The 12017-nt window shown below is 37.8% G+C and overlaps 1 protein-coding gene across 1 annotated transcript; it reads left to right on the forward strand.

Annotated features, from left to right (window-relative positions):
* The first annotated feature begins 1213 nt into the window (after window positions 1-1213).
* LOC101534926 (putative vomeronasal receptor-like protein 4) lies at window positions 1214-2152 on the forward strand. The gene has a single exon (XM_004599662.2). It carries the CDS (start codon window positions 1214-1216, stop codon window positions 2150-2152), a length of 939 nt encoding a protein of 312 aa, XP_004599719.2.
* Window positions 2153-12017: the final 9865 nt, after the last annotated feature.

A 12017-nucleotide genomic window follows, 5' to 3' on the forward strand; every position in this document is an offset into this window, starting at 1 on the left:
TAATAGTGCAATCTATAACAACCTGTATCCAATGTAATAAGATAATGCAATGTAAACTATAAACCAACAATTAATGTCAGAATACTTAAGATCTACATTGAAAACTGTAACACCTACTTTACCCTCAATACGCTATGTTAATCCGTGATGGGGGGAGTGCAGGGAAGTCTTTCAGGACCATAAAAAGAGTGAGGAAAAAGTACAGTATAGCCTATCATGATCAAATCTGGTAATTCATAGATAACAGACTCAAAGCGGCACTAAACAATAGCAAAACTACTATACCAATGCATGAGGGGGGAACCGGCTGCGATCCTGCTGTGATTTTTATTGTCCTAAGTCTTCAATGACATTTTAGTTAACAATGCATTTATTAATGGCAATTAAAAACCAGTGTGTGAAAATATAAATATCCTTTCCATGAATTCTGTGTTTTAGCATTTACAGTTTTAAATTCTGGTTCAAAAGTGCAGGTGCCACATTTTAGTAATTCAATGCCATTGGATGTTTGTCATGTTTATTCTCAGGTATTTGTCTATTTAATTAAAAAAAAAAATCCTTGTGTGGAGCTAATCATGGTGGAGGAAATATTTATATGCTTGATTATTCCAGCTGACTTAATTTTATCAAAAAACACTATTAACTCAAACATACCTCTTCATCTGAAATTTTCAGAATTTTTTTATTTCATAGCCTATTATTATTATTGCTATTGTTATTATCATCATCATTTTGTGATACAGTTCCATAGGCCTTGGAATTTCCCTAAGCTCATCCCTAATTCCCTCCCCCCCCCCGGGTTCTCCTATATCATTACTACAGTATGGTTCTTCAAACACCGTCCTATGTCCATCATTGTGGGTCTGGACAATGGCAGAGTCCAGCATCCTATCGTCAAGATATAATAAACAGTTTTCGCTTTGGTCTGGAAGTAGAGATGCACAGTGAATTTTATCTTCACATCTGGATAAGATAGCTCTAATTACTCAGTTACTATACATCCCCTTAAATGAAAAATCACAATACAAAATCAGAAATGGAAAGAAAAAAAGTAGTTTACAGTGCCATGAAGTTAAATAACATGCTGCTAGATAATTTTAAAACTAAATTAAAATGATGATTTGTGATATTTGTCACGAAAAGAAAGATTGCTGGTGACATGAGGTCTGTCTTCTGTTTCATAGGTATTTAAAATGTTTTCAAGTATGCTGAAATGAACAAAATCTCCACTTTCGTCTTCATTAAAAATGTGTATTTTTTCCAAGCTGGCATTGGCATTCTAGCCAATGCCCTTTTCCTCATCTTCCACATCTTCACAATCCACAAGGCTCAAAGCCCCAGACCCACTGATATGACTGCCTGCCACTTGGCGTTTGTTCACATAGTGATGCTACTTACTACACTGGATATTTTATCTGAAAGCATGTTTAAATTGTTCAATTTCCCCCATGAATTGAAATGTAAGTTTTTGTTTTATGTGAGTAGAGTGACTAGGGGTCTCTCCATCTCTACAACCAGTCTGCTAAGCATTGTTCAGGTCATCACTATCAGTCCCAGCTCCCTCTTCTTGTCAAGATTTAAACATAAAATCGCAAATTATATTATCATTGCTTTCTTCTGTATTTGGTGCCTCAACCTGTCTTCCAACAGCAACATGATCATCTACACTGTAGCTCATTCCAACAAGTCCAATCTACTCAATGTCAGTAAGTACTGCTCACTCTCCTCAATGAACTCCATCCTCATGGCATTATGCCTCATGCTTGTGTTGTCCCAGAATGTCTTCTTTATAGGAATGATGCTGCTCTCCAGCATGTACATGGTGATTTTCTTATGTAGCCATCAGAGGAAGTCTGCATATCTTCACAACATGGGCATTTCCCCAAGAATCTCTCCAGCAAAAAGGGCCACCCGCACTGTCCTCCTGGTTGTTAGTTTCTTTGTGATTATGTACTGTGTGGATGTCATCATCTCATTCTTCTCAACCTTACTGTGGAAATACGAACCTGTTATCCTGTGTGTCCAGACACTGGTGGGAAATGTTTATGCCACGGTCAGTCCACTGGTGCTTATCAGTTCTGATAAAAGAATAACTGGCATTCTGAGGAACATAATTGATAAGAGAACAATCTTAAGTTTAAAACAAGTGTGAAATTGTAAAATATGTTCTAGGTTAAATAATAACAATTCCAAAATTTCAATCTAATATAGATGTTCAGAATTTTATGTGTAGCATTTTTTTCAGTTAGGAAGGGCAGAAGTGATTCCTGCACCCAGGTGAAGCTGTCACTCTTGTCCAGTTATGTTTGGAATGCTGAGTTACCCAAACCTTGTCTCAGCAGAAGCTGGGCTCCTTCCTGGATGAGTACCCTGTGCTACAGGTAACAAGCATGTACAGCTTGAGAAGCTGCTGCCTTCTCCCACCCCCTGCACCTAAGATGCAGAAAAGCTCACTTCTGAATTTCTAGCTTTTATGACAATTTCTCTATCATCTGGTCATATGTAATTCTGACACAAAATTAATTGTCGGAATTTTATTCTTGTTTTTTGTAGATTGTCATCCTTCTTTTCTCACATACTTAAATCTATTCTTCAATTTTGGCATTACACACTATAGGTACAATTTGATGCTTTTATTTTCACTTTTGAAATACTAAACTTACACATTTACAAGTTTGTGTCTTGTGTTTAATTTTGGAAAGCTACAAAACAAAGATAGTTAAAATATTTTCTTTATTTTATATAGCAAATGACTATATTTGCTTCCAAATCTTTTCTTTGTATATGTAGATTTACAAATTTAAACATATTTGTTCCTTGTAATAATTGTCTTTTGACTGCATTTGCCCTATTGGTGCTTAAAATTTCTGTATTTTTTTCCATTTTTAAAATAATTTTATTCATATAAAGTGAACAAACTGAATTTGTCAGCCAAACAGGTTTGCTTTCGTTCAGTCTAATATTAACACATATTTTATATTAAGGAAATTCAGTAGATTTTTTAATTATTTACTCATACTTTTCTGGTAACACGTTTTTTAATTCTTATTTTCCATTTAACAATTTTGTAGGTATAGGGCTTCCCCCAATCTCTTCTTTTCTTCTCCATCTCCCCCAGATCCCATCCCCCCTGTGTTTTATATTCATATATTCCTTTTCATGTAGTCTCAGTTCAAATATTCTTCACTTGGGTCATGACATTCTAGGTACCTTTCTTCTCCACATCCTCACCAGTAGGTGTTACTAATAGATATTTGTATGCATGCAGTTCTCACTAAGGTTAAATGAAATCTCAACATGGCTTTTATTTGTAATTCCTTTATTGCTAGGGAGCTTTTTTTATTATTATTTCTATTATCCATTTGAATTCAATGCTTTGAAAAATGTCTGCTTATTTTCTTGATCCATTTCTTAGCTGATTTGGTTGTTTTGATGTTTTTTTTTCTGGAGTTCTACTTATTCGTGGATATAATCCTCCTGCTGTTGTGTAGTGTGCAGATCCTCTTCCATTCTGTTGGTTGACTCTGATTTGTTGATCATTTCCTTTGCTATACAGAAGCTTCTTAGTTTGATGTAGGCCTGTTTGTTTATTTTGGCTTGAATGCCTGTACTTTTGATGACTTTTCTAGGAAGCCTAACTATGCTTAGATTTTGTAGAGAGCTTCCTATGTTTTCTTCTTACATTTTATGGTTTGTGAATATAGATTTAAGTCCTCTATCTATTTAGATTTGATCTTTTTTAAAGGTAAAAGTGGAGTGGTTTTTCTTCTTCCTTCTGCAGGATACTATCCAATTTTCCCAACAACATTTGTTGAAATCATCTTTTTCCCTGGCTGTTATGTATATTCTTGTGGAAGATGAGTTGATTGTAAATGTGTGGGATTTCTAATGGTGTTTCTACTCTGTTCCACTATTGTTCTCTATTTTTCATCAGAACCAGATTGTTTTATTACATATGCTCTGTGATATGACTTCCCAGTTCCAACAAAACTGTATCACATAATACAATGTAATAAATGAATTAAAAAAAATCTGGAATTGTGATCTCTCTGGTTTGAATTTTATTCTTCAAGATAGTCTTTGCTATTTGTGGTCACCTGTATTTCTATTTGAAATTCTGCATCATTTTTTAAATGATGTGCATTTGTTTATTTTTACCCTACCACATTACCATCTCTCTTTCAATTTCTAGCAGTCTCTTCATTGAGTCTTTGGTTCTCCTAGGAATAGAATCATGTAATCTGTAAACAGAGATAATTTGCATTGCTTTACTAAGTCTTTCTTGCATGTTAGCTTTATTGAAGATTTCCAGTGATATGTTAAGTAACAGTGTTGATCACAGATATCCTTGTCTCATCCCAGATTTTAGTGGAAAAACTTCCAAACTTTCCTCATTCACTATGATGCTGGTCTTGGGTTTTCCATAAACTGCTATGTAGATGTAGAATATTCCTTCTATGCTTATCTGACTTGTGGTTTTTAATGTGAAGTGGTGTTGAATTTTATCAAGTGAACCTTTCTGCATCTATTGAGATGATTGTATGATTTTATTTAATTTATTGACGTGATCATTTATTGATTTCTTATGTTAAACTACCCCCATATGTCAGGATAATTCTACCCAGTCTGGGTGAATGATCTGTCTGATGTGTTGTTCAAATCTATTGGCTAGTATTTTTTGTTTGTTTTTCATTAAATGCTTGCCTTTGTTTCTCACTGTCGCTTAAGATCTTTATCATATATACATATATACATCATACATATATATACATACATCACATATATATGTGTATATATGCACACAAACATACACACATATGCATATACATATATGGAAACACTGACTCTGCCTGTCCAGGAACATGATACATATGTATATATGTGTATAAATGCATATACATATATGAGTATATATTTAATACATATTTACTTGTCTGGGATATCCTCAATGTCTTCATCCTGTAATTCTAACATAGAGATGGACCTTTGCACATTTTTGAGAGAAATACTGGTTTTTCCCATTTCTGCTGCTGGCAATTCTGACATCCTTCACCAGAGCCTGTCAGACTGGTGCATTTTCTCCTCCAGAAGGTTCTTTCCTTACATTGTGTCTGTCCCTCCTAACTTTGTGAGTAGATTTACTGGTCACATGCTGTATGAACAGTTTCTTGTTTGTTTTTTATTTGGGATGATGTCTAAATTTTTTTTTTTTTTTTTTTTGCTCAGTGCTCCTGGGTACTGTAGCCTCAGTCACTGCAGGTAGTGCTGGCCAAGCTGCACTCCCAAGTCAAAGCTTTTATCTGCCTAGCTTCTCTTATGGGTTCAATGGTGTCTGGGACCACGGTAGTTTCAACCACTATTCTAATCAATGTTGTTTCTCTTTGATTACTCAATTCTTCTTTGAATAGGGAGACTTGATGGGATTAGAGGTAGAGATATATTCCACTCCACTCTTTCTCTCTCTTTCTTTCTTCCTTTCTCTCTCCCTCTCCTCTCTTATGCAGACTTCCTTTTATTTATTGCTATCCTTGACAATGTCTTCTGCTGTGCTTCTGTGAGTTTCATTCAGATGCTGACAGCACATGATCACTGTTACACTGGTATCTAAGATGTTAAGACAGGGCTGTGGTTGGCACTAGGACAGCAGCAGAACCACAGAGCTGGATGCCATTTTGGCAGGACCTCACTCTATCTTACCCCACCCACAGCCCACAGCCTCTGCAGCAGCAAATTCAAGCAAGTGAGTGGATTTCTCCATTCCTGCCTCTCTCAGGGGTGCTTCAATCAACAATCAGACAGCTGCTCACACTTCTCTGACCCCCTTCAGTGGGGTGCAGGACTATTCATGTGCACTGGAATATCCCCACTGCTGATGTATGTGATGCCGTAGCCTGCCAACTCCACATCCCTACTTTCTGGCTCATGAAGGCAAACTTCAGCGTCCTAATGCCCACTGAGATGAAGATATTTGGGCTTTTGTTATGGCTTCTTCCAGAATTCACTTAGCTGATTCTGATCCACTTTCTTTACCTCAGGTTTCAGAATCCACATCTCAGGTAGTTCTGGTGTCTCTCAGTGTGTTTAAAGTATGAATCTTCTGTGAGTGAAATGGATTCTGCTTTCACTTCCTGGGTCCCTCCCTTGGCTAGCTTGCAGTAACTTACTCCCTAATAACTTGCTCCACAATAACGTGATTGCTCCAATGAGGAAACAATAAATCGGGAGCCTGTGGGATTCAACTCAGCTTTGAATCCCTTCACAGGTGTTGGAGCCAATCAGTCAATCAGTACTCTGCTCTATGACTTTTTTATATTGTTTGGAGGAACTCATAAGAGTCTGGCTGCTCTGGTTCCCTTTGTGCCTGGTCCAAATCCAGCAGTTGTGCATGGGGTAGATTGTGTTTCCATAGGTTGCTGTGCTCACCTTTCTCTTGTGCTGCAAGCTGCAACCTCTGGCATTTTCAACAATGTTTCTTTTCTCCCACTTCTCTCCACGGGCCTCCTGCCAGTTCTGCTTACCTAGTGTGGGATTTTCCTTCCTAGCAATGCACTGCACCTGCTTTCCCCCTAATAACCTCCCTATACTTACAGCTACAACTTCCTGCTACTCATTCATCTTGTCCTATCCCCAATACACATATTTATGCATAGAATATATATATATTTGGTTTTCTATATACCTTTCATTGACTTTTACATTGTAAGTATAATCCCAAGCCTGAAGCTGACATGATATGGAATTTTATTTTTTTGTATTATTGATTTTCACATGCAACAGATATCACCCTATATTGCCTTCAGTATTTTTTTTTTGGTTTGTTTTTGTTTTTCTCTCTCTAATCTGAATAAAGTAGCTGGATTTTGGATTTGTCATTTTTGATAATTATTTAATGAATTGAAAAATTGCTTCTTTGGTTTCTTTAACAGATCATTTCTTGGTTTGCTTTTTGTTTGCGTGTTTCTTTAAAATACTCAATATCCCTTCTTATTTATTCATACATTCTAGAGAATTAACTTGGCGTTGAGCATTTTAAACTTCTGCATTAAATGTTGTTACACTGTCAAACAATATTCCTTTTGAACACAAATACAGTTCCTTTTAATAAAATGCTGTCTCAGAGAATTCATAAAGCATATCAGAAATACCATTTATCCAGACCAAGGGAGATTGATCCCTTCCATTAAATACGGCTCAATACATGCAAGGCACAATAACAAACTGAAAAATAAAATCAGTGTGGCTATGTCAAATTGATACAGAAAAAAATTGATAAAAATACAGCATAATTTCATCTCAAAACCTTTAAGGAGGACCTGACATGTACCAAGATAGTGCGCTGCGCCCTGACGCCAACAGCCATGGTTGCCAATTTGAGTTTCACCTGTTGTGCTTCCAATGCAGCTCTATTCTTTGCCTGGGGTAGCTCAGAAGATGGCCTGAGTCTTTGGGGTGTTGCACCCACAACGGACATCTGGAGGAGCTTTGTATTCCACGCTTGGATCAGCTCAGTTCTGGCTGTTGCACCCATTTGGGGAGTGAATCAGTAGATGGAAGATCTTCTCTCTGTTTCTCATTTTGTCTCTGTAACATCTACCTTTCACACAAAAGTAAACAAATCTGTTAAATAAAACGCATTAAGCAAACTGAATATAGGATAAGTATTCCTACATACAATCAAAGCAGCATAGCCTATATCTAGCATCATACTGAATGGAGAAATATGGAAACATTTTATCAAAATCCAAAATCAGTCAAGGAGGCCAACATTCATGCCTTTATTTAATACTGCCCTAGAAGTTTTAACCAAAGTTTCTTGGTGAGAAAAAGAAATGAAATTTGGAACGGAGAAAGTCACATTGTTTATATGATTCTTTATATAGGAGAGCAAAAATTTTACTAACAGAGAAACAGCTACAACTCACAGGAGAGTTTGATAAAATTGCAGTATAAAAGATCAACACACAAAAGTCAACAGACTTGTATAGAAAAACAATGCAATAGCCAAGAAAGAACTGTTAAGATCAGTCCAAAAAACAAAACTTAAACCCAAGTGCATTACTTTGGAATAAACTTAACCAAGAATGTGAAAGAAAAAGTATGCAACATGACAAAATTAGAGAGTCTTCCACATTAATAAACTTCATTATTGTCACCTAACATCCACATTACCCCAAGTAATCTACAGGTCCAGTGCAATCCCAGTCAGCATATATCACACATTCTTCTCACCAAGCAGTTCAGCTGTGACCATTGTGACCAGCCATAGAGTGAACCAGCATCTCTCCTTCTCTGTAAAACTTGTCTCTCAAATAAAAATAATAAACTTTAAAAATTGATGCTGAAATTTTAATTGTAGTGATCCTGAATAGCTAAAGCAATCTTAAATAACAAAAATAAGGCCAGAAACACCACAATAGCTTATTTCAAGTCCTAATACAGGCAGTTGTCATTCAAAATTGCTGGGTACTGGCATAAAAAACATCCCTGCAGATTAACAAAGCTGAGTAGAAGTCTGAGAAATCAACCAACATATATCTAAAGCCAACTAACTCTTGAGAAGAGAATGGAAATCACTTCTTCAAGGACAAAAGGCACTCACTTCAGCACACGGTGCTCAGAAAACTGTATGTATATATGCAGAAGTAGGAAACAAGAAGCTTACCTTGCGCCTCATAACAAAAATCAACTCAAAATAGATTGAAAACAGAAATATGTGACTGGAGACCATCAAATTCTTGTAGGAAATCAGCTGGGAAACATTGAAAGACAAAGGTACAAGCAAATACATCTTAGAAAAGAAACCAAAAGAGTAAGCAATTAAAGCAAAAATAAGCAAATTGGGTTGCAAGAAGCTGAGAAAATTCTGTACTGAAATGGAGATTTTAAACAAAGAGGAAATCCACAGAATAAAAAGGAGTTTTAATTTTTGCATCATTTAAAGAATTAATATTCAGGATCTATGAAGAGCTGAAAAACCTCAACAAACGCAAATGATGTGGTTAAGATGTAGGTAAAGGACATGAGCAGTCATTTTTCAAAAGATGAAATACAAATGACAAACAGATACACTGAAAATACCCATGTTCACTAGCCATCATAGGAAAATGCAAATAAAAAGTATCTGAGGTTTCATTACATTCTATTTAAAATGACCATCCACTGAAAAATAATAATTAAAAAAAACAATAAATGCAGGCAAGAATGTGGGGGAAACTGCACCATAATCCACTGTGAGTGGGAATGTAAGCTAGTAAAACCACTATGGACCACACTTTGAAGATGTCTCAGAAATCTGAAAATACATCTACTATGTAATTCAGCCACTTCACTCCTGAAAATTTACCTAAATCAAATAGCCTGTGAGAGGATAGTTATACACCCATCTTTATTGCAGCACAATTCATGATAGCTTAGACGTGAAATCAAGTCAGATGCCCACCACTGGTGACTGTATGTTATATATGTGTGTGTATATATATATATATATATATATATATACACACACACACATGTGTGTGTATACACTATGAAACACAGCTCAGTCATACACAAGGCTAAAAGCCTATCTTTAACCAGAAATAGATGCAAATGGAAATCATGCTTAGTGAAATAAGCCAGTATCAAAAAGACAAACATCATGTGTTCTTTTCTGATTTGTGGCAATTAATATACAACATAAGAAAATGTCAGAATGAAAAGGTTATGTTGTGATATGTTGTGATAGGATTGCTATTTTTTACCACATGTTTACACTACACTAGAAATGTAGTGCTCTGGTCTCATCATTTACTCTTGTGATTTTTGGCAAATTAAGCCTCTGAGAAAAGATTGTATTAAAATTACAGACTATTTAAGACAGAAGGTGATATTTAGGAAAGAAGAAGAGAAGGTGGTCTTTTCCTGTGGAATGAAGACGGTGAGAGAAATGTGGTTGTCTTTTTGAGTGCTCACATGGAATGCATAACATCTGTTCTCTTTACATTAATAAATAGTGTAAAATTTTAAAAGAATGAAGTAATGGAAAAAGAATAAGAACAGGCTATTTTTAAGGATGATACAAATGGCTAATAAATACAGTAAAAAAAAAAAAAAAGAGTCTCGGGATCGTTAGTCATCAGGGAAATGCAACTAAAAATCACAATGATGTTTCACCTCATGCCAAATAGAACTGGTATTCTACAAAACTAAAAAAGCTATTATTCTGCTGATAATGGTGGGATACACATACCTTACATTATTTGATGGTGGGAATGTAGTCTAGTTCAACCATATGGAAGACAGTAAGGAGGATGCTCAGACATTTGAACATGTACCTTGTGATACAGTCATCACATTAATGGGAATTTATACAACCTTAATGGAACCATCATATTAAAGTTACTTATATCCGGGAGGAGTTAAAATGGCCGACGCAGTTAGACCGATGTGACTGACCTTCCTAAAAGGTAGGGATGGGAGCAGTCTGAAGTGAGCCCAAGAGGAAAATAACCGTAGGGCACACTGTGGGAAATCCCCCAGTGCCTCCAGGACTGAGAAAGGCGGCACAAGGCAGCAAAAGAAATGTGAAAGACTGGGATCAGCAACCTGAGAAGGACAAGGAGGGTGCCCCGGTTCGCAGAGCCTCAAGCGAAATTTGGCGAGCAAAAATCAGGGAGTGCACCTTGGTGAGTCATTAACACAGGGAAGTGCCCGCCCTTAGCAGGAGAAGAGGAGCAAGCGGATCTCGGGTACAAAATGCAGGTTCGGTCGTGACAAAAGCAGTGCACAACTCGGAATGTCAACGTGAGGTTGCCTGTGCCAGATGTGACTGCAGCACCATATCAGCACACATGAGAACCAGGCAGGGAGGGGGCAGAACTGGCTGGGGTATAAGGGCTGGTTCCCTTGCTGAACAGCTACTTCCACTGGAGAGTGTGAGCTGGGATGGGAGTAGACCAGACTGGGCAGGGCTATGGCACCTGTGTGCCTCATGTGGACCAGGCGAGGAAAAAACCAGGATGGGCTGATTGTTCCTACTGGTGCAATCTACAATTAGAGTGGGTGTGGGTTGTTAGGGCCTAACCACAGCAGACTCTGGCACTGTGGGGCCAATTCAGTCAAATTAAACCACAGAACCACCAGAACAGCACACAATCTGGGAATGGGAGGGAAATAGGGGACACTCCCCTTCTTGGATTACCACCCCGACGGTAGGATGCAAAAACTAGGATGGGGGCTGGGGTGGCTAGACAGAGTGACACCCAACATCATCCGTGAAGGCTAGATACTTAAGCTGGATAGATGGGACAAGGTCTTAATACCCATTTATATATGAGAGCAGAAAGGGATATGTGACAGACTGGATTAGTCTGCTACACATGCTGGCAAACCAGGGTAGAGGGTGGGCCTGGTTGGGGTTATTGTGGATCGCTCCAACTAGGCTGGGATGCAGCCACCACTGGTTTATGCGAGGGCCCAGTATGTGATGGTCAGATCCGGGCTGGACAGCAAACGCCCATTGGTTCCAGTAGAAAACAGGGATGGAATGTGGAACCAGCCCAGCAACTGCAACCACCAGGTGATAGGGGTGATGGACTGTGGCAGGCCCTGTGCTTCCTGGTGCATACAGGAATCTCACAAAGTTTCTTCTGGGATCCCCACAATCGAGCTTTCGGTCTCTGGATGCTAAACATCAAATGACAGAGGACAGAACAAGCCAATCGACCACCTCAGCTATATGTTGACAATGAAAAAATGGGCCAACTGGAGACTATATGATGACTATATCAATCAGTGGATTCTCCAACGACCGCATCGTGCCTGGAGTGGTGAGACTGGCAGCAATACAGTTCCATGGAACTATCAAAACCACTTTGCTGGCTCTACCTTTGGACCAGAGATGGTCTCCCCAACAAACTGATGAGCTTTTCTAGACAATAAGATGTGGGACTTCTTGCCTAGTAGATGCACACAATGAAAGAATCTCAACTGAATTTGATCTGTGGTGATGCAACAAGGTGGAGGAATACACTTTGGTG

Source organism: Ochotona princeps, chromosome 11, assembly GCF_030435755.1.
Source record: "Ochotona princeps isolate mOchPri1 chromosome 11, mOchPri1.hap1, whole genome shotgun sequence".
Classification (NCBI taxonomy): domain Eukaryota; kingdom Metazoa; phylum Chordata; class Mammalia; order Lagomorpha; family Ochotonidae; genus Ochotona; species Ochotona princeps.